The 24578-nt window shown below is 39.9% G+C and overlaps 1 protein-coding gene across 2 annotated transcripts; it reads right to left on the reverse strand.

Annotated features, from left to right (window-relative positions):
* Window positions 1-7799: 7799 nt before the first annotated feature.
* Window positions 7800-14905, reverse strand: LOC307185191 (uncharacterized protein C4orf36). 2 transcript variants are annotated; one of them, XM_079919068.1, is made up of 4 exons: window positions 14602-14905; window positions 13536-13667; window positions 8742-8896; window positions 7800-8323 (listed from the first exon to the last, which is right to left on the reverse strand). In XM_079919068.1, the coding sequence occupies exons 2-4, from the start codon at window positions 13598-13600 to the stop codon at window positions 8190-8192; spliced, it is 354 nt and encodes a 117-aa protein (XP_079775194.1). In that variant the 5' UTR covers window positions 13601-13667; window positions 14602-14905; the 3' UTR covers window positions 7800-8189. The 2 variants fall into 2 exon arrangements, with proteins under 2 accessions (XP_079775194.1, XP_079775193.1); XM_079919067.1 differs by having other exon boundaries at window positions 14061-14905.
* Window positions 14906-24578: the final 9673 nt, after the last annotated feature.

Consider the following 24578-nt stretch of genomic DNA (forward strand, 5'->3'; position numbering starts at 1 on the left):
GCAAAGAGCTTGGGGTTGATTTAGCAATAAATACATTGAAAACTAAGCAATTACTAATTTGATTACTAAATACTGCACACATACACATATATAAGTGGCAGGAATGGAAAAATAATCATAGTTTACTACATGGTTCAGCTGTGAAGAGTTTACACATAATAATGTCAACACTTAATATTGAGCTAGGGGACTTCCCTGGCAGTCCAGTGTTTAAGACTCCGTGCCCCCAATGCAGGGGGCACAGGTTTTATCCCTGGTTGGGGAACTAAGATCCCACATGCTGCATGCCATGGCTATATATATATATATATATATATATATATATATATATATATATATAAAATAATTTTGCTTTGATCTATATATATATATCTTTATATATAGATAGATAGATCTAAGCAAAATTATAATCTCTATTTAGAGGGAGATGGAAATGTTATGTATGTGTGGTGAGGATGGAGGAAAGAAAAGAAACAAAATGCTATCTTCAACATTGGGAAGTCAATAGATTATGCCTAAAAAGTCATAATTATGCCTAAAAAGGAAAAACCAAGAAGTAGCAAAATAAAAGTGTTATTTAGAGACATGGAGGTAAAAAACAAAATAGGTGAAACAGGTAAAATTAGTTGCCTCTGAGAAGTGGAAATGAGTGTTGGGGATACACAGAACTACTGCTTTTGAAAACAAATCTTTATTTTACCCTTTAAAATACATTTAAAACTGATAATTTTTTTTAAAGAGAAATGAACTGAGTTCCATTGAAATTAAGAAATTTTCTCAAGGATACATAATGAATCAGGGAAAGGAGGGAGGGGACTAGAACTCAGACCTGTTAACTAAAACCTAGAGTTTTGTTTCTACCACTGTCTTACATATCTGATTTTTAAGAAATTAAAACTTACTAATACAACAGCGTTAGATACATTGTACAATATATTTCTGGACTTTAAATAAGAAGATATTTACAGTTCTCAAGGAAACTGTTGGAGGATTAGTGACAATGACCCTAAAAGGGAAGAGTATAAGCTACTTGGTGGGATGTGAACTACAAAAATAAACACAAAATTAATTCCACTACTGTCCAAAATATATGTTGATACAGCTGGATGTGATTAAATTTTTTTTAAAGAAAACAGCAAATTGGTTTTGATTTCTAAAGAAATAGAAACACACTGAATTTTTGCTAAAGACTGATCTTTGGTTGTACAATCATAAAATGGTATTTTCCACATTTTAAGCAGTTAACAACCTGGCTGCCATATTAATGATTATAACCTAGGTGGAGGAAAAAAAAAAACTAGTCAAATGGGAGAAAGAACAATTGAAGGGGACAGATGTGGAAAGAAGAGGTAGAATTGTGTAACAGAGTGAAAGTCCCAACTCCCAGACTTTCAGCCAAGAAACTTTGGGAGTGGTTCTGGTTGGCAGATAAGCATCTTTTTTTTTTTTTTACTTTTTTGGCCGTGTACCTCACAGCTTGTGGGATCTTAGTTCCCCAACCAGGGATCAAACCCACACCCCCTGCAGTGGAAGCACAGAGTCTTAACGGCTGGACTGCCAGGGAAGTCTCAGCAGATAAACATCTTACACAAAGCACATCTGAATTTTATAAAGGCAAACTTGAACTAGGAATGTGGAAGTTCCACCTCCTCAAAGTTATACAACTAAGGCTGCATACAGACCCTAAGTTTCTGACAACTTTTCCCAGGTCTGAGGATCACCAAGTCAAATGGGTCACCCACATAAAAACTCTTAAGAGCAACAATCTCCATTTGAGCCATCATGTCACAGATAGAAGAAAGGATCTCAAGATAATTCAGACAATAGCTTCTAAATATTTTAATTCAGACAATAGCTTCTAAATATTTTAAAGCACCAACCACCAGATACAGCTCCCTAATGAGAAACCAAACTGGACCTACAGGTGGATTATGGCCCCCTATGTATGCTTTGATTGGTCTATCCTTTATAAAATTGGAAATGTTCACATTTATAAAATCTGCATTTCTGTAATTACAGATGAACTGATATGATATCTAGAAATTACTTCAAAATAACCCAGTTATGGGGGCTTGGGATGGTGTGGAAAGTGAGAGAGCATAAGTGAAATAAAATTGGCCATGAGCTGATAAGTGCTGCTGGATGATGGAAACATGGAAGTTCATTTTCTTACTCTTACTACTTAGGTATGTTTGAAATTTTCCACAATAACAAGTTGTGCTCTTCTTCATCTTTATTTCCATTTTCTCTTGAAAAATTGGAAGATTTACCCTCTGGGGAAAATTGAATTGGAAGGTTTTCCCCCTGGTGCCATTCTAGAATGGCATCAATAGGCAAGAGCTAAGAAGCTGCTGCCCCTTTGAAGGAGATGCATGCTCTCCACTTCTCCTGTCTCTGGATTCCCTTTATGGCTTCACTGGCCCATTTTGTTCATTTATGTTACCTACTTGATATTGGGATGCATGGGTTTGCAACCTCATCCTTATACATAACCCTAAAATCCCGGGGTACTATCAACATAACAAAAATCGCATATTTGTAGAGTGATGTCAGCAAAATCATAGAATAGGAAGCCCTAGGCTCTTGATCCCTCAGAAGACACTGACTTAACAATAGACAGACCAAACTGCCCTCGTGGGAACTCCAGAAACCAGTTAAGATGTTGTACCACCTCAGGTGAACACAAAGCCAAGAAGAGATGCATCAAAGCAAGTAGCAGAACTCACGACATTTACCCACCCTAGCCACTCCCTCTCCCTGGCACAGTACAGGATGATCAAAAGAAAAATCCCAACTCCCAGCTTCTCCCTCAGGAAGGAAAGAGAAGAGTAAACTGTGTATCCAGTGTTCTTTTCAGGGGCTCCTCAAGGGATTCTGTCTCACCTGACTCAGAACACTGATGAGACCAGCAGTTTGGATACCATGTTGGGGGCCATAGAGAATGAACACAAGCACTGCAGTTTGCTATAGCACCAGAGACAGTGTACTATCACAGACAGACAACAGTGGGAGCAAGAGATTACAGGCTCCAGTTAGGAAGTGGACAAACCTCTTTTACCTGGAAATTATACACACAAACCCAGAGAAGATGTATCTCCAGAAAGGTTTGAGAGGTCCACAAAATCTCTGGCCAGGCTGATTGTTAAAGTTCTTCCCCCATATGTTGAAGTTCTTCCCCCACACAAAGTCAGTCCGTAAAGACTGGCTTTTCAAATGCCAAAATCTCACCAAAGATCGCAAAACCTACAAAGAAACAAGTAAATATGGCCCATTCAAATAAACAAAATAAATCTCCTTAAACTGATCCTAAAAAAACTGCAGATCTGGGGCTTCCCTGGTGGTGCAGTGGTTGAGAGTCCGCCTGCTGATGCAGGGGACACGGGTTCGTTCCCCGGTCTGGGAAGATCCCACATGCCACGGAGTGGCTGGGCCCATGAGCCATGGCTGCTGAGCCTGCGCGTCTGGAGCCTGTGCTCCGTGGCGGGAGGGGCCACAGCAGTGAGAGGCCCGTGTACCACAAAAAAAAAAAAAAAGATGTTCAGTGAGCTAAAAAGAGAACACAGATAGACAACTAAACCAAATTAGGAAAGTGATGCATGAACAAAATGAGAATATCAACAAAGAAAAACTACACAAAAAGAAAGAAAACAAATGCTGGAGCTGAAGAATACAATAACTGAGCTGAAAAATTCACTAGAGAGGTTCAACAACAGAGTTGATCAAGCATAAGAAAGAATCACTGGATTTGAAGAAACATCATTTGAAATTACTGAGTCAGAGGAGTAAAAAGAAAAAGAATGAAGAAAAGTGAAGAGTCTAAGAGACTTTGTGGGGTACCAGGAAGACCAACTTGATATACATTGTGGGAGTCCCAGAAGAAGAAAGCCTACTTGAAGAAATAATGACCAAAAACTTCCCAACTTTGAGAAAGAAAATGGATATTCAACTTCAAAAAGCTCAAAAAACTCCATCTAGGCTCAACCAAAGAGATTTTCATTGAGATGCATTATAAAAAAAACTGTTAAAAGTCACAAAGAGAGTATCTTGAAAGTAGTGAAAGAAAAGCAACTCATCATGTATAAAGGAGCTCCTATTAAATTATTAGCAGATTTCTCAGCAGAAACCTTGCAGGCCATAAGGGAATGGGATAATATATTCAAAGTGCTGAAAAGAAAAAAACTACCAGCTGGGAATTCTATATCTGGCAAAACTGACCTTCAAAAATTAAGGAGAGGGGGCTTCCCTGCTGGTGCAGCAGTTGAGAGTCCGCCTGCCAATGCAGGGGACGCGGGTTCGTGCCCCGGTCCAGGAAGATCCCACATGCTGTGGAGCGGCTGGGCCCGTGAGCCATGGCCGCTGGGCCTGCGCGTCCGGAGCCTATGCTCCGCAACGGGAGAGGCCACAACAGTGAGAGGCCCACATACTGCAAAAAAAAAAAAAAATTAAGGAGAGGGGTGGGGTGGCTGCTCTGGTGGCGCAGTGGTTGAAAGTCTGCCTGCCGATGCAGGGGACACAGGTTCGTGCCCCAGTCCGGGAAGATCCCACATGCCGCAGAGCAGCTGGGCCCGTGAGCCATAGCCGCTGAGCCTGCGCGTCCGGAGCCTGTGCTCCAAAACGGGAGAGACCACAACAGTGAGAGGCCCGTGTACCGCAAAAAAAAAAATTAAAAAAAATTAAGGACAGGGCTTCCCTGGTGGCGCAGTGGTTGAGAGTCCGCCTGCCGATGCAGGGAACATCGGTTCGTGCCCTGGTCCAGGAAGATACCACATGCCGTGGAGCGGCTAGGCCCATGAGCCACGGCCGCTGAGCCTGCGTGTCCGGAGCCTATGCTCCGCAACGGGAGAGGCCACAACAGTGAGAGGCCCGCGTACCACAAAAAAAAAAAAAAAAAATTAAGGAGAAATTAAGACTTTCCCAGATAAACAGAACTAAGGGAGTCCATCACCACTAGACCTGCCCTACAAGAAATGCTAGAGGGAGTCCTTCAAGTTGAAACAAAATGACACTAGATAGTAACGTGAAAGCATCTGAAAGTATAAATGTCACTGGTGAAAGTAAATATATAGACAAACACAAAATACTGTAATACTGTAATGGTGGTGCTCTTTGAATGCTGGTAAAGAATTTAAAAGACAAAGCATAAAAAGTAACTATAAATCTATACTAATGGGTATACAATATAAAAATATGTAACTTGTGACATCAATAACAAAGTGGAAGGGGTCAGAGATGTAAAGGAGCAAAATTTTAGTAGGCAAATAAAATTGTTACAGTTTAAAACAAATTTTTATAACTTTAACACATTTTATGTAAAATTGTATATTTGTTCATTCGTATCTTTGTCTTGAACTGTTTGAGCCTATATTCAATGACACCATGGCTACCTCTCCATAAAAATTGTCCTACTGCACAAAGTAAATACAACTATGAAGTACCTTCTATTATGAAACTTTGACCATATGGAAATTTTCAATCAACGATCAATAAATGTTTATTAAGGGGCTACATGAGTTAGGCATCAAGATAAGGCACCAGAGTACAAACATAAGTAAGAAACTGTTCCTCTTCTTATGTCATTTCAGGAGAGAGATGTACATACACATATTACATATATTTTGTGATGTAATTTTACTTAAATATGTACAGTTTAAAGCAGGCTCAGAAATATATACCTAAAAACACAATTAGAAGAATCTTAAAGCTGCAAGCAGAGATTTTTCTCCCAAGAGAATGATGGGAAACTAAAGTTTTCTCAAATCCCACCTTTTCCTAAGGAATATTAAAATGTTTAATTCTGGAAAGCTTTTTGCAAACAGATACATGTTTTATCCATTTTCACAATGGCTCTGAAGAAGGATGGAAGCATGTAACTCATACCCCCAATTAACGTTTCTAACTAGGGGTGTAAGGCTCTGAGGTGAGAAGTAAGATGCTTAAGGTTCCCTGGTGGCTCCTAAGAGCAGACATAAACCAATACATATGTTTCTGAGTTACACAGTGGCTTTTTTCACACAAATTTTCCATGCTTCTTTTAAGAGAAAGACAAGCTGATTATCATAAGTGACAAGCTGATTATCATAGATTGTCGTTTATAAACAGAAAGATCAGGATATGCCACAGGTACAGTGGCCAGATTTTGAACTAAAATGTCAGGCTGGAATGAAATAATGCCACTTGCAACAACATGGATGGACCTAGAGATTATCACACTAAGTGAAGTCAGACAGAGAAAGACAATTATCATATGATGTCGCTTATATGTGGAATCTAAAAAAATGGTACAAATGAACCTATTTACAAAACAGAAATGGAGTCACAGATGTAGAAACAAACTTATGGTTACCAAGGGGAAAGGGAGGGAGAGATAAATTGGGAGTTTGGGATTGACATATATACACTACTATATATAAAATATATAACTAATAAGAACCTACTGTATAGCACAGGAAACTCTATTCAGTACTCTGTAATAACCTACATGGGAAAGGAATCCGAAAAAAAAATGGATCTATGTAGATGTATAACTGAATCACTTTGCTGTACACCTGAAACTAACACAACATTGTAAATCAACTATACTCCAATATAAAATAAAAATTAAATTTTAAAAAATCAGGTCATACAGTCTGGCAAGTACATATACATTGACAAGCATAAAACCAAATTTTTGAAAATTCAAGATTTCTGGTCTCCACAAAGGTCAACAGAGTCAGCCCAATGTCATACATCTTCGATACTAAGATTACAGCAGTACAAAGGAAATGTTGATCACACTAATAGCTAACACTAGAGTAATTCTCACTGTGTACCAGGCAGTTTTCATTTAATCATGACAATTCTACGAAGTAGTACCAGTATTACCCTTATCTTATATGATGTAAGATAACTGAAGCTCAGGATATAAGGTAACTCACCCCAGGTCACACCACTAGCAGCAGCCAAGCTGGGATCTGAAGAAGGCAGCCAGGTCTAAAGTATGTACTCTTAAATACTATGCCATAATGCCTTTCATAATGAGGCTAAAATACCAGAAGATCATAAAATGCCTACTGGATCATCTAACACTAAATTGTGCTTAAATATAACTTTCACATCCAAGTGTGCTTTACTGGATTCTAATTCTAGGAAAATTTGTTCATGCAAATCCAGTTCTTTCCAGTTAATTCCCCATTCTCCAACCACTCTGTACAAATAAGAGTTTTCCTCACAGAGGCTGTCTTTGTATTTTCATATCATTTTCACACATGTATGTGTGTTCCACATGCTCCAGAGGGTATCCCAGAAAGACAATATGAAATTAGGCAAAAGGAAAAAAGACGGTTTTTTAGAAGAACAAAAATGAAGTAAGTTCTACTTGCCACTTTAAAGTATCACATGAGTTGAAAACAGACTTGAGGACACAGAGGGCGGAGGGGAGGCTAGGACATAATGAGAGAGTAGCATTGACATATATACACAGCTAGTGGGAAGCTGCTGCATAACACAGGGAGATCAGCTCAGTGCTTTGTGACCACCTAGAGGGGTGGGATAGGGAGGGTGGGAGGGAGGCTCAAGAGGGAGGGGATATGGGGATATATGTATACATATAGCTGATTCACTTTGTTGTACAGCAGAAACTAACACAACGTTGTAAAGCAATTATACTCCAATAAAGATGTTTTAAAAAAATAAAGTACCACATGAGAATAGTAAATGATGTTTCATTGAAAACTGGAAACTAGAGAGTTACTAAAATGAAACCTACAATTTTTCTTAAACAAAATTTTTCAAAGTTAATCATTTTATAAATAATTTCCCTCTCTCCTTCCTTGGTACCTCCTTGGAGTCTCAAAGATGAAAATTCAAAATATTCTTCAAAATAATGTCTCTTGGTGGGGGGACGCCTCTGACAAGGAGTTTCTTCTTTCCTTAGTGCAACTTTACAAAAATCAAAATGAATAGCACAAATGACTCGATGCCAGCTACATTTTCATTTACTTACAGTACTGTTGCTTGTGATACAAAGGTACAAATATGTGACTGGGACCCAGAAGATCTGTTCAGAGCTGTCAACTAACCCACGGGAGCTGGCTCATCCACCAGGGGGCATTCAGATGACTGCACCAAACTTCACACAGTGGTAGGTCAGAGTCCTTCATCCTCTTTGGATGCAGAAAGCACAGAGTACAGATTCAACTGTGAGATGACTGTCACTTAGGTGGGAGAGGTCTTCTCAAACCAACTGGCCTTTCCCTTAGGGAAAACTGAATTTCCTTCGCTACATTTTCCTCACATTTCAGGTTATTCAAGCGCTTCATTTCATACTCCCTTTCAAGTTGGATGGCTGAAAAATAAAATACATGATGCAATCCAACTGACATTTTTCACCAGGCATAATTTAGTCAAAACTGAATATTTAGCACACAGAAAAATTCACATTCTTGAATACTAAACAAGACAGGGCTACATAGATAGGGAGTATGGGTGTGAATGATCAGATTTAAACATTTGTCTAATAATTAAAATAACACACAGAGTTTGCAATTTATTGAAATACTTCCTACAGAAACATAGGGACACCAAGGGGGGAAAGCCCGGAGGGAGGGGGCAGGTGGTGATGGGATGAACTGGGAGATTGGGATTGATATATACACACTAATATGTATAAAATAGATAACTAATAAGAACCTGCTGTATAAAAATAATTAAGTAAATAAAATTCAAATAAAAAAATATAATAAAGTAGTTCCTTCAGAACTTACATTCTGCTGAAGGGAGCACACCATCCTTAATGGTTTTACATTTTTTGAGGTGTATAGAACTACCAAATGCAATTTCTTCCAAGAAAGGCAACTTGATGTTGGCTAGGTTTGTGTACCAGGTCTTTGTGAATAATGCAAGTTCCCACGGTTCCTGTCTAGGGGAAAAATTCATTCAATAAATATTTATAGACATCTACTGCAGGATATAGAGAAGACATTTGAATTCTCAGTTCTATTTTCCACTAGACATTTTGGTTTACAGGAGAGTATTCAGGATTTTACAGAGTTACAAACCTAGCCAGGAGAAGGAGGCTTATATTAACTAATGTAGAGATATACTGAAAATGACCATAAATTATGATGACAGACATTTTTGCTCAAAAAAGAGCCTCTTTGGAGTCAATCCAATCTTTACATGTCCTTAAAGAGGATGTAGTTAAAAACTGTAAGCTTGGGACTTCCCTGGTGGCACAGTGGTTAAGAATCCGCCTGCCAATGTAGGGGACATGGGTTCGAGCCCTCATCCGGGAAGAACCCACATGCTGCGGAGCAACTAAGCCCGAGTGCCACAACTACTGAGTCTGCGCTCTAGAGCCCGCAAGCCACAACTACTGAAGCCCATGTTCCTAGAGCCCATGTTCCACAACAAAGAGAAGCCACTGCAATGAGAAGCCCGTGCACCGCAGCAAAAAGTAGCCCCTGCTTGCCGCAACTAGTGAAAGCCTGTGCGCAGCAACGAAGACCCAACACAGCCAAAAATTAATTAATTTTTTAAAAAAAGAAAAAAGAAAACTAAGCTCCAAGTCTTTTTTGGCTGATCAAAAATATGATTACATCAGGGAAGGAACAAAGGGAATACTCACACGTTGAGCAGAGAGCTTGGCACACACTAAGGCTTTGAGTGTGTGATCTGACTTTAATCTTTACAACTACCATGGAGGTAGAAAAGGAAAACAAAGACTCAGAAGTTAACAGAGAACCAGAGCTGGGATGTAACCTAGGTGTATATAGAAGCACTAGTACCAAGAGAATCCTTAGAAAACTGGAAAAGGGAATGAAACCCCAAACTACAATATTTAAAAATAATCACAATGAAATTTTAATGGATTGTTTTATGTATCCTAATTTGGAACTTTAAAATATCAGCTATGTTTCTCATCTACAGTCAACGTGAGTTCATATGCATGAGGAAAGATGAAAGACCTGCTTTGGTACAAGTAGGGGAAGTGAGTGTATAACACACACGCCATCTGTTTTCCTCCTCCAGCTTAATTCTTACTTTATCATCTAACTTTTAAGGAGTGACTTGAAGTCTATAATTATTATAAATGCACTTGAACAAATACACAAAGATGTATTTACAAGAATGCTCATTGAAGCATTGTTTGTCCCCAAAAAAACTCCACAAAATAACCTTAATATCTATCAAGAAGAGCCTGGTTCAAGAATATACAACGGAGACAAGACAGCCTCTTCAATAAGTGGTGCTGGGAAAACTGGACAACTACATGTAAAAGAATGAAATTAGAACACTACCTAACCCCATACACAAAAATAAACTCAAAATGGATTAAAGACCTCAATGTAACACCAAACACTATAAAACTCTTAGAGGAAAATACAGGAAAAACACTCTGACATAAATCACAGCAAGATCTTTTATGACCCACCTCCTAGTAATGAAAATAAAAGAAAAATAAGCGAATGGGACCTAATTAAACTTAAAAGCTTTTGCACAGCAAAGGAAACCATAAACAAGATGAAAAGACAACCCACAGAATGGGAGAAAATATTTGCAAATGAAGCAACAGACAAAATATTAATCTCCAAAATATACAAACAGCTCATGCAGTTCAATATCAAAAAAACAACCCAATCAAAAAATGGGTGGAAGACCTAAATAGACATTTCTCCAAAGACGACATACAGCTGGCCAAGAGTCACATGAAAAGATGCTCAACAGCACTAATTATTAGAGAAACGAAAATCAAAACTACAATGAGGTATCACCTCACACCGGTCAGAATGGGCAACATCAAAAAATCTACAAACAACAAATGCTGGAGAGGGTGTGGAGAAAAGGGAACCCTCTTGCACGGTTGGTGGGAATGTAAATTGATAAAAGCCACTGTGATAACAGTATGGAGATTCCTTAAAAAACTAAAAATAGAACTAACATATGGCCCAGCAATCCCACTACTGGGCATATATCCTGAGAAAACCATAATTCAAAAAGACACATGTACTCCAATGTTCATTGTAGCACTATTTACAATAGCCAGGACATGGAAACAACCTAAATGTCCATTGACAGATGAATGGATAAAGAAGAGGTGGTAGGTATATATAATGGAATATTACTCAGCCATAAAAAGAAATGAAATTGAGTCATTTGTAGAGATGTGGACGGACCTAGAGTCTGCATACAGAGTGAATTAAGTCAGAAAGAGAAAAACAAATATCGTATATTAATGCATATATGTGGAATCTAGAAAAATGGTAAAGATGAACCTATTTGCAGGGCAGGTATAGAAAGGCAGACGTAGAGAACGGAATTGTGGACACAGTGGGGGAAGGGGAGGGTGGGATGAATTGGGAGATTAGGTTTGACATAAATACACTACCGTGTGTAAAATAGATAGCTAGTGGGAACCTGCTGTATAGCACAGCTTGGTGCTCTGTGATGGCCTAGCTGGGTGGGATGAGAGGCGATAGAAGAGGGAGGGGATGTGTGTATGCATATGGCTGATTCACTTCCCTGTGTGGATGAAACTAACACAGCACTGTAAAGCAATTATACTCCCCCCTCCCAAAAGAAAAACAAAGAGCAGCCTGGTTAAACAAACTGTAGTACATACATGTAATGAAAGAATGAGATTTATCCTTATATATTGATTTGGAAAGATGAGCAATAAAACAGCTAATGCTGGGAATTCCCTGGCGGTCCATTGGTTAGGACTCCACTCTCTCACTGCCGAGGGCCGGGATTCAATCCCTGGTCAGGGAACTAAGATCCCACAACCCACATGGCGTGACCATAAAAAAAAAGAAAGGAAAAAAAAACAGCTAATGCTTACCTAGCACCTACTACATGCAAGACACTGTTTTAATCAGTATACATATATAAACACATTTAATTACCAGAGTAACCCTATGAAGTAGGCAGATGTTATTGTTATGCTCATTTTACAGATTAGGAAACAAGAACAGAGACCAACTTGCTCAAGGTCACAAGGCTTGGGTTTGAAATTTCAACCCAGAAAGTCAGACTGTAGAATCTGTGCTCTTAACCACTAGGCTACACAACATATAGGTGGGGAGGGAGCAATATAATCCCATGTGTAAAAACATGTGTGTGTATATACATATGTGTGTGTGTATCTTATGTAACAGACAGAAATTCTAAAAAATACATAAAACATTTTACCTGAGCAGGATTGGGTGGGTAGGGCAGGGATGGCAATGCGGATGTGAGAGGTAACATTTTTTTTTTTGAGAGGTAACATTTTTATCTTCCTTTCAAATGCTTCTATACTGTTTGAATGTTTTTTAGTGTATTTTTTTATAATCTTCTAAAAATACTTAACCAAAAAAAGCCCAAGGTGAGGAGCTACCTGAGCTAGTGAACTCCAAAGACTGCTACTACCATTCTATTCCTCTTAATTTAGCTGCTCTTATAAATAGAATATCAAATACTTTCTTGTGAGAGTGATAGAGAAGACACTGGTTTTGCAGATATTATTCGTGACATAAAATGCTATATAGCCAAAACCACAGAATCAGTGCTTTAAATCATTCTCCAGATACAGGAATATCTTCGTTATAAAAATTATGTTTACAATAATGACTACAGTGGTATTTGTCTATAGTTCAATGTCTAAATACATACTGAACTAACAAATCTAAATAGAATGCAATGATGAGTTCTCTCTGGTTTTCCCATATCTCTGGTCTTACAACCCCGTGGGGTGTCTCCATTTACGTCTTAGAACACTGTCAAAAAGTAAAATTCAATTGACTCACCACGCTAATATGTCGTACATTGTGGCAGAGAGGTTTAAAAAAACAAGTCCAAAAATTTAAAAAAAGGTAACAGAGTAGCAGAGTAGCAACACATGTTTATTATGGGTTTACTATTATGTCAGGCAACATGCAAGTACCTTACATACATTACCTCATTTGTATTCCACACCATATAGGTAGGTATTGGTATGTCCATTTCACAGATGGGGAAGCCAAGGTACAGAGAAGTTAAGTAATTTGTTCAAGGCAGCATGGGGAGCCAGTGGCAGGACCAGGCTTTGAGCCCAGGTCTTCTTGATGTCCACACATCACCTGACAAAATGTACAGGATGCAAAACTGACTCTCTGTACCAGCTAATTAAGTGTTCTGTTAAGATATATCTGACACCAAGGCGTTTTTAGGTAGATTTACACTATCTAAAGAGGGATTTTAAAGTGGTTGTCTGCATTGGAAAATGTTGCTTTGGAGTAAAGAAGACTCAGACTTCTAACCCTGTCACTTCCTTACTACATGACTGTGGGACCTGGATCATACCACTTCTTCAAACCTGTTTCCTCATTTCACAGTGTTGTTTTGTTGTAAATACCAAGTAAGAAAATTTATAAATCCTTACAAAAGCATTTTCCTTTTAAAAATATCAGTACCCAGACACCTGAGAATGCCTCATATAGTCCGGTATCTCATGGGGAACGTAAGGGTGTCCAATACTTTTATTTTAACAAGGACACTCCCCAGCCCAAATCAACGCTTACCAGGATAAATATACTTACACTTTATAACAATTGCACCTCAAAATGGTTTCCACTGCGTTCTTTCTTGGCAAGCCATAAGCCATGGTGAATTATTACAGTCCAATTTCCTAATTGTCTGATGTAATGACTCAGATATTCTGTTCACTTTGTCTGAAATGATTGCAATGCAACTAATTAATATTAAAATAAAATATTCACTTGAATATTTTTAATATCCAAATAATAAAAAAGATTCAGAAAAATATTTTCTGAATGTAAGAACGTCCCTAATCAACGTTCACTGAACTGAATTCCTAATGTAGAACTGTGTTCTCTTTTATTTTCCAGGAACTCACTTTATCATGTCTTCCCATGTAAGGAGAAGATGCCAGGTGAACAGCATCGGCATTCAGGCCCGGTATACTGTCATTGCCTAAGTCTACCAAATTGGCTCAAATACCTCATCACCAAAAGGTGTCTGACTGTGGCAATGGTAAGCGACAAATAGCTCTGCGGACACAGGAACTTCCCGTCCTCCGCCCGAGCCCTTTAAAGGATACAAACCTTCCCAGGTTTTTCCTTTTTCAAAAACGTGAACTTAGGGGCTTCCCCGGTGGCGCAGTGGTTGAGAATCTGCCTGCCGATTCAGGGGACACGGGTTCAGTGCCCCCGTCCGGGAAGATCCCACGTGCCGCGGAGCGGCTGGGCCTGTGAGCCATGGCCGCTGAGCCTGCGCGTCCGGAGCCTGTGCTCCGCAACGGCAGAGGCCACAGCAGTGAGAGGCCCGCGTACCGCAAAATAAAATAAAATAAATAAATAAATCTGAACTTAAAACCAAAAAAAACCTCTGAACTTAAAACGTGGCCCACTTCAAGCACCACTCCCACTTCCCTTCCAGCGCACACTTCGGGATGAGTCTCCCCCTCGCCGGACGCGGAGACACCTGGAGGAACCCGCGGCCTGCAGGGCCCGGAGCCGGGAGCGGGGGAATTAAGGGGATGGGGAAAGGAGGGGGAAGGGGAGGAGAGGTGAGGGGAGAGAGAAAAGAAGGTAAGGGCAGGCCCTCGCCGCCCGCGCCTCAAACCACCGCCCCTCCCAGCCGCACCACACATGCGGCGGGCGCGTCCACTCCGCCCGGGCCTCGCGAGACGGGTCCTTGGGAGAGTCCGCCGACGCCCGGTTACCGACGCTCTGGGGTCCGGGAGGGTCGCGGTCCCCTGGGGATCGAGGGCAGAGCGCGCGCCCATCTAGTCGCCCATGGCCGCGCACACGCCGCGGTTCCGCCTCTCCTTCCTGCTCGCGCCGGGAGCTGCGGGCGGCCCTGCGTCAAGCCCCAGCCTCAATAAAGGGCTTTGTGGCGCCGGCCCCGACCGCGAGGAGGCCTGGGCGCCGGGTCCGGGACACGCGCCCCGCGGGGTCCCCTCGGGGCGGAGGCTCCACGTCCCACAGCCGAGGGCTGGCTCACGCTTGACGGGACAAAGCCCACAGCGACAGAAAGGGCTGTAAGCGAGGCCTTTCCCTAAAAACGACGCTTCTGAGTGTGAGGGGATTGTGTGAAGCGACCTGAGGTGTTGGTTTGGGGGCAGCACTTGCAGAAACGCGCCCGGTTCTGACGTGCTGACAGTGCGTGAGTCTCACGGGTGCCCTGCAAGAGCGGAAGAGCTGTTAGTGCCCGCGGGCCCCGGTGCGTCAGGGCCGCTTTAAACCCTAAAGCTCGAAACACCTCATGTGTGTTAAGGGCAAAATAGGATCTGAAAACGTGGCCTGATTGACTAGTTTCTGAAGTCACTACACTGTGGTGATTCGGAATGAACCTATATTTTAGTACGTCAGGTGGTCACCACTTAACATCAAATGAAAATATTAATAGCTTACCTCTTGTGTGACGGTTTTGGAGTCAGAACTGGTTTGGAATTCTAGTTCTGCCACTTGCTGACTTTAGATCTTGCCTACGTAAGTTCTCTAAGCCTTAATTTCTTCACCTATAAAACAAGTGTAATATTCTATATCTTACGGGGTTGTTGTGAGGTTCAAAGATCGGGTCTGTAAATTCTCTGCCACAGGGGTAAGTGCCCAATTATATAATTTTGAGCCTAGTACCAACTTTATGTAATAGGCGAGGGATTACTAATTCCAATTGTAGAGAGGGGGAATGAACTAGAGAGGTTAAAGGACTGCCCAAGGTCAGATAGCTAGTGAGTTACAGGGCCAACTTTTGAAGCTAAACGCAGTAGCCTTTCCACCCTGACAAGCTACTTCCGATACTAGCTCCTGCCTAATTAGAGCTGGCTGGTAGTGTTGACCCACCTGTAGAGGATACTTTTGTGCCTCCCAGAAACAAGATGAGGACTCCCTTGCTCTTTAACATTTCTGTTCTTAGTAGCAATGGAAAAGGAGCAGCCAGGAGTGAAAGGAGGTGTTAGTATTTTAACACAAGGAATGGTGAAGCCATTAATGGATTGTGAAATCAAAGCAGTAGATTTTTACCCGAATATTTTTAATGGATTAACGTAGAATGGCAGGAAGGAGTAATGAGAATACAACATGCAAATAAGTGTTTTTAAGTATCATTTTGTGGAACTTTCATTTCTGTTATACATATGTACTCATACACATACCTGTGTGTATGTGAAGTTTCAGTGTAAAATACAGTTCTCTCAGTGGATCTAAAAAGTTTCAAATCCACCATCTAGGATCATTTCATTTTAGAGACGAAACAGAGACCAAGTTGTTAACTGAGGTCACACCCAGATAGGGCAGAGATAGGCCACCTTACAGCTGAAGTGGCCATGGTTTCGTGGCCTGTTTTCTTTTTATAGATGAAGAAACGAAGACTCAGGGAGAGAATGTGGTGGGTCCAGGGTCACGCTGAGAGAGATCAGTCTGTGATTTCTTCATTTGGGAACTCCATTTCCTGTGTACATATATTATTCCTGAAAATTGTGTTTAGTTATTTCTAAATATGACTCACTTTGAATAAATGTGGTGGAAGTTAGAGCATGACTTCTCAAACTAGCTCATAAAAGGTATTGTGGCTTCCTTCTTGCCCTCTCTCTTAGATCACTAACCCTGGAAGAGGTCGACTGCCGTGTTGGGAGAACACTCAAGTCAGCTTATTGACATGCAAAGGAATCAAGGCCTCTAACCAACAACTGGTGAGGAGCTGAGGCCTCTTGCGACCAACCATGTGAGTGAAACATCTTGGAAGCAGGTCCTCGAAGGCTCAGGCAAGCTTTCAGATGACTAGTCCCAGCTGATGTCCTCACTGAAACTTCATGGGAGATCCTAAGCCAGAATCACTTAACTAAGCCACTTCAGGATTCCTGGCCCTGAGAAAAAACAAGATAACAAATGTTCATCATTTTAAGCCACCAACCTTAGGGATATTTGTTACAGAGCAATAGCTAACTAATGTACCATTAAGTATCTTATTGTAAAAGGAATATTTTACATAGAAGAAAATAGCCATATTTTTATAATTGAGATTAATGGTTTGATTCAAATGAACAGTAAAACACATTATGCTTTACTGACATTTACTGGGCAGCTGATTTTACTAAATCTCATCTAGGACCAGTATAGATCCTTAAAAACCATCAGCAGAGAAAATACACTTGACCCTTGAACAACAGGGGTTTGAAATGTGCAGGTCCACTTATATGTGGATTTTTTCAGTAGTAAATACTACAGTACTACATGATCCAAGGATGGATAAATCTTTGGATACAGAGGAACCACAGATATGGAGGGCCGACTATAAGTTATACTCAGGTTTTTGACTGTGCAGGGGTCAGTGCCCCTGAGCCCTGCATTGTTCAGGGGTCAACAGTGTATGGTAACCACCACTCCCCCACATGAATTTATAAACAAAAATAACACTAAATCCTATAGAATGTGGAAGGATATCCAATATAGATCGAGTTCTACCCGCACCCCATTATCACTATTTCAGTATTTTCTTTTGAAATATCAAATTATTTCTAAACATCTCTCTCACTGTCTCTCTCTCCCTCTCTGTCTTTCCCTCTCCCTCCCTCCTCCCCTCCCTCCTTTTCTCACTCTGTCTCTATCTCTATCTACGACCTCTCTCCCCCTGTTTTTCTGGTGCCCTACACACATCCTCCTGTTGGATAAGCCTTCACTGATCTCATCTATTCCAGAAAGTTGCCACTTTTCATTTAAACTGGTTAAGAGAACATTGCTGCCACCTAGTGATAAAATTAAAGTACAAGGAGGACTGTAAAGGAGACAATAATCATAACACAAAAACAATACTAGTGTGATAACATTTACTGTACTTTGGGCACTGTTCTAGGTACTTCATCTACATTGTCTCATTTAATTATCACAACAATAGATGCTATTATTTAGTGATGTAATCTTCCGGTTATTAGAGAAGGAAAAAACAGACCTTTCAAGCAGGTCACAGGATTTGACCCAAGATTATGATTCTGATTTTCTGCTCTCTCTACCACACTATACATCCTCCCAGGATTGTAATTAGGGCAAAGTGTTAGAGTATATACTTGTAAATATTTTTGAAACTGCCCTTTTCGAACATTCTGTTAATTTCTCATCATATATACAGTATATATGTATCCGTTCTACTTTCAAAGAGGAATGTTTTATTTCTTTTAACTTATTATGTAAATCACAGGTGCAACCTACACTTTTTTCATGGCTACACCCAAAACTTCTCTAGGAATGATACCAACTCGAAGACAGTGATAAAGTAATTCATCTGCAAAAACTTTACAATCACCAAAGAACTTAACAGCACTGAAAACCCTAAATGTTCTCAACCCTTCTGTACTATCACCTTCCTAATTCTCTCACTTCTTTAGCTACTCCCTCCCGTGTTTCCCTCTTTGTTCCTCCACTTAAATTGGCTTATGCCCGTAGTTGTGATGCCCTTCTTCCTCTATTTGTTCTACCGCAGTACTCTCAGTGGCTCTACTCTCAGTAATGTAATTATCACTTCTCTTTGGATGAACCCCAAATCTGATCTCTAGCCAGCCTTGCCTTCTTTCTGAATTCATATCCTGCATTTCCACTGGTTTGTGGGAACTTCCTACCTGAATATCCTGTTCAGCTGAAAATTTCAGCATATCCAAAATGTAATTCATCACCTACTCCCTAAACCATCTCTTCTGTTTCTATTTCTGGGGATGCCCCAGGAGTCTCCCATGAGCCACACTTAGAGCATCAAGCCATTTTAAAGCATATTGTTGGGTAGCTAGTCCATGCCAGCCATCATTCTTGGCCATCTTACGTGACATCTGATCCTCACAGCTTAGGAGGGAAGAAGAAAATAGTTTCCCTATACAGTAAAGGGGGAAAGAGTTTATAGGGTTACAAGGTGACTTGCTTACAATAACACAACTAGTAAGTTGCAGAGTCAAATTTAACCCAGGTCTGTTTCACTCCTGACCTACCTCCTTGAGTTCTCCGGATCTTATGACTGGACTCTATGTCCTTTTGTCCATCATTGTATCCTTACAACATTCACTACCCACCCATTTTATTTGAGGTCAATGGAGTAAACACATGATTTTCTGACCAGAACAAAGAATAATAGCCTCAGCTAGTGTCTTCTTTGCTCTGCTTAGAGGCAGAAGTTACAATTTTCTAGGTACCGAATTCTCCTGTTCTTTGGGAGTCAAAGCAGATCAGAATCCGTTATCCTGATCCAAGACTATGACATGTGATTTACAGCCCAGGATTCTCCCCAGGACAAAATCTGGAGCAGTGGGGATCCCTGGCTGGCTCTCAGGAGGGCACCACAAACTGCATCTACCATGGAGCTGTTTACACCAGAAGAGCTCAGCCCCTGACAGCAAAACTTGAATTCCTCCATTGCACAAGCATAAAACATTTGTTGTAAGAATGGGAAGAAAGGTCTTTCTTTGCACAGCTTAATATATGAGGCCTTTGGGATGTTACAGCATCACCCTATAAGGTTCAAATTAAAACAAAGAATTTATCTGCTTCAGTCCAATTGACATTTCAATTTCATGCTAATTCATAATGTTACTTTAAGAGTAAGTAGGAAATTAGGAGCAATCAGAAAACAATAGATGAGATCTCTCATTATTCATTAAATATTAGTTAAAATGATTCACAGTTTGTTGATTTTTCAAATATATTATAAATCACATCAATTGAACTCCTTTCCTGAGGAGGTAGAGACCATCTGAAGAGGTGGTATGCTCTGATAGAAAGGGTCTAACTAGGAATCCAAAACACCTGGACTGTAGACTCTGTTCATAAATATGAATGGTTTCTAAGCCTTTGTATAATTTATGAAACCTAATATGTATAAAAGGTTTAAAATATGTATAAAAAGTTATAAATTTTGTTTGTCCTAAAACTTTTTCTTTTGAATATTAATATTCCAGGTTTACCGTATCCATAAACTTTTTAACTTTATTCATTTCAGTGATTCATATTTCATCTTAAGCTTTAATTCAGTTAAACTTAAGGCAATTTAACACATATCTATTGAGCACTTTCTGTATGCAGTGTTCTGTGATTGGCCCCTACAGTTTAAACTTTGTCCTCCCTTTCCTCCCTCCCCCCACGTGGAAGAAAAGCTCTTTTCCCTTGAAGATTTAAGTCAGTTATGAAAAAGATACATTCTCAGCTTGGAGAAATATGGAAAAAAGAAATCATTGCCTCTCTTTCTGTCAGTTGTGAAAGTTGTCTTGAAATAATTAAGATTCCTTTTTTAAGACAAAATCTAAAATTAGAATGCATATAAGCTCCCATAGGCAATAAATAACAATCTACTAAAATTCTGGATTTTAAAAAAAGGAATTATTTCAAAGCATAGAATTTCTTATACTTGCTCAAACACTGACTTCCTAATGTTAAACCTATCTGTGAATTTTACTCCTTAATTTTTTGTCATCTGCTTGAACCTCTAAGACAAATTCTCTTTTTTTAAACTTTATCATGGGATAATTGACAAATATAATTGTATGTATTTAAGGTGTACAAAGTGATGATTTTGTTACACATATACATTATAAAATGATTGCCAAGGTCAAGAAAATTAACACATCCATCACCCCACATAGTGAACACATTAACTCTGTGTGTGTGTGTTTGTTTAGAATGCTTAAGATCTACTTTCAGCAACTTTCAAGTATACAATACTGTATAACTAACTATAATCACCAATTCTCGTTTATTCATTTTTTCACTTTGAATTTGGAAGCTTTACCTACAATCACTGTTTCAGTCCACAGCAATAGCTTTTACGTGCTCAGATTATCCTATCTTTTTTTTTTTTTTTACTTTATTTTTTAAATTTTTGGCTGCGTTGGGTCTTCGTTGCTGTGCACAGGCTTTTCTCTAGTTGCAGTGAGGGGGGGCTACTCCTTGCCATGGTGCACGGGCTTCTCATTGCGGTGGGTTCTCTTGTTACAGAGCATGGGCTCTAGGCGCACATGCTTCAGTAGTTATGGCACATGGGCTCAGTAGTTGTGGCTCACAGGCTCTAGAGCACAGGCTCAGTAGTTGTGGCACATGGGCTTAGTTGCTCCATGACATGTGGGATCTTCCTGGACCAGGGCTCGAACCCATGTCCCCTGCATTGGCAGGTGGACTGTCAGCCACTGCTCCACCAGGGAAGCCCCTATAGTCACAAATTCTTATATTTATTTTTTTATTGAAGTATAGTTGATTTACAATGATGTATTAATTACTGCTGTACAGGAAAGCAATTCAGTTATACATATATATACACTTTTTTAATGTTCTTTTCCATTATGGTTTATCATAGAATATTGAATATAGCTCTCTGTGCTATAACAGTAGGACCTTGCTGTTTATCCATTCTGTGTACAAAAGCTTACATCTGCTAACCCCAACCTCCCTTTCTATCCTTCCCCCAACCCCCTCCCACTTGGCAACCACCAGTCTGATCTCTATGTCTGTAGTCACCGATCCTTAATTGTTTCTCAGCTTCCATTTCTACTTTCAATGTACTAACAATAAGTTAAAGGACACCCCCTGCAGCTTATTAGTAGGCACTGCACCCTAACGTGATGCTTTTTTTAAAAAAAAATCTTTATTGGAGTATAATTGCTTTACAATGGTGTGTTAGTTTCTGCTTTATAACAAAATGAATCAGCTATACATATACATATATCCCCATATCTCCTCCCTCTTGCGTCTCCCTCCCACCCTTCCTATCCCACCCCTCTAGGTGGTCACAAAGCACAGAGCTGATCTCCCTGTGCTATGCGACTGCTTCCCACTAGCTATCTATTTTACATTTGGTAATATATATAAGTCCATGCCACTCTCTCACTTTGTCTCAGCTTGCCCTTCCCCCTCCCCACGTCAAGTCCATTCTCTACATCTGTGTCTTTATTCCTGTCCTGCCCCTAGGTTCTTCATAAGCATTTTTTTTCTTTAGATTCCATATATATGCGTTAGCATACGGTATTTGTTTTTCTCTTTCTGACTTACTTCACTCTGTATGACAGACTCTAGGTCCATCCACCTCACTACAAATAACTCAATTTCATTAAAAAACTAAAAACAGAACTACCATACGACCCAGCCGTCCCACTACTGGACATATACCCTGAGAAAACCATAATCCAAAACCGTCATGTACCACAATGTTCATTGCAGCTCTATTTACAATAGCCAGGACATGGAAGCAACCTAAGTGTCCATCGACAGTTGAATGGATAAAGAAGATGTGGCACATATATAAAATGGAATATTACTCAGCCATAAAAAAGAAATGAAATTGAAACTGATTCACTTTGTTATAAAGCAGAAACTAACACACCATTGTAAAGCAATTATACTCCAATAAAAACATTAAAAAATGCTTTTAATTTTTAAGGTTTATTTCATATATACTGTATATTTGAGAAAGGAAATAACAGAGACAAAACAATGTTAGGACAAACTCATTTCTATGCCAAAGTTAAGCAAATTCTCTCAAATGTATCTAAGTAGCTTTATAGTTTCCTTGAATATCTAAAACAAGTATTCTATTCTAAATCTCAGGAATTGGAAATGTTCAGAATAATACTTCATATTCCAGGGGGTGCTTTATATTTTGCAAGTTGTGAGTCTTTCAAAGAAGACTTGAAACCCCACAGCAGAGTGACAATTAATGATTTTCTAGTAATATTTATAAGAGCCAACATTGGCCTTACACCTTTAGCCAAAATGTACATATGGGAGGCAGAATTCTAAAATGATCCCTGGGTGTGGAGAGAAGGGAGCCCTCCTGCACTGCTGGTGGGAATGTAAATGGTGCAGCCACTATGGGGAGCAGTATGGAGGTTCCCTAAAAACTAAAAATAGAGCTACCATATGACCCAGCAATCCCTCTCCTGGGCATATATCCAGGCAAAACCATAGTTCAAAAAGATACATGCACCCCAGTGTTCATTGCAGCACTATTTACAATAGCCAGGACATGAAAGCAACCTAAGTGTCCATCGACAGATGAATGGATAAAGAAGATGTGGCACATATATACAATGGAATATTACTCAGCCATAAAAAAGAACAAAATAATACCATTTGCAGCAACATGGATGGGCCTAGAGATTATCATACTAAGTAAAACAAGTCAGAGAAAGACAAATATCATGACAGCACTTCTATGTGGAATCTAAAAAAATGGTACAAATGAACTTATTTACAAAACAGAAATAGAATCACAGGTATAGAAAACAAACATGGTTACCGGGGGAGGGGGAAGGTGGGGGAGGGCTAGATTGGGAGTTAGGGATTGACATATACACAATACTATATATGTTGAAGTTCTAACACCTAGTAGCTTAGAATAACTGTATTTAGAGATAGGGCCTTTAAAAAAGGTAATTAAGGTAAATTGAGGTTATATGAGTCAGCCTTAATCCAATGTGACCAGTGTCCTTATAAGAAAAGAATATTAGAACTCAGACATGCACAGAGGGAAAACAATGTGTGGACACAGGGAGGAGAAGATGACCGTATAAAAGCAAAGGAGAATAGTCTCAGAATGAAAACCAGCCCTGCTGACAGCTTGATCTCAGAATTCTAGCCTCTAGAAATGACAAGGAAGTAAATTTATGTTGTTTAAGCCACATAGGCTGCGGTACTTCATTATGGCAGATCTAGCAAACTAATATAGCTCCCAAAATTCCCACCTACCTATGTACACACTTTGTATAAGCTGCCATGGAAGTGAGCTGCCATGTTGTGGCTAGAACATAAGGCTGGCCTCTAAGAGTCAAGAGTAACCACTGCTGACAGCCAGCAAGATAACGGGGACCCCAATCTTAAACTACAAGGAACTCAATTCTGCCAACAGCCGCTGTGAGCTTGGAAGAGGCTCTGAAGAGCCTGTGATAGAAAGGGTCTATCAGATGAGAATGTGGCCTAGCTGACACCTTCATTTCAGCCTTGTGAAGTTCTAAGCAGAGAACCAGCTGTGCCAAGCCCAAGCTTCTGATCTGTGAGATAATAATTGGGTGGTCTTTTAGACTGCTAAAGTTTTGTAGTACTGATTTGCAGCACAGAAAACCAACACGGTATGAATGCAACTGCAAACCCAAGAGTTGGGTCATCACTGTGTGTGATTCAAGGTCACTTAATTTATAACACCTCAGAGAAGACAAGGTGCCCAGGAGGATCTCTCTTTTTCCCATGGTGTCTTAGTAAGTCCCTGATATTTTTTTTATTAGAATTCTAAGTTGAAATTTCCCCTTCCCGTTTCAAGTACTACAATGTTCGTTCAGAATTAGTAGTGGATAGTTTTCATTTTTTGGCTGCCCAAGATCATCTCTACTTCCTTTATTGAAGAATGTGCCTGTATGAGTTTTGAGGGGAAATAGGGCTTACCTTGCTCTACAAAAAGACCAAACTCCTCCCTCTCTGGCCCCATTGGTCAGGACACAACCTCTACCCTGTTCTTCGCTCCCTCCTGGATTTTGGAATCTAAAGCAGGTAATATGTATAGATGTGGAGCTTAATTTCCATCCCCTTGACTGTGGGCTGGACTTAGTGACTCTCTTCTAACAAGTAGAAGACAGTAGAAGTGACTGTGTATGACTCAGAGAC

Source organism: Stenella coeruleoalba (genome assembly GCF_951394435.1).
Source record: "Stenella coeruleoalba genome assembly, chromosome: 4".
Classification (NCBI taxonomy): Eukaryota; Metazoa; Chordata; class Mammalia; order Artiodactyla; family Delphinidae; genus Stenella; species Stenella coeruleoalba.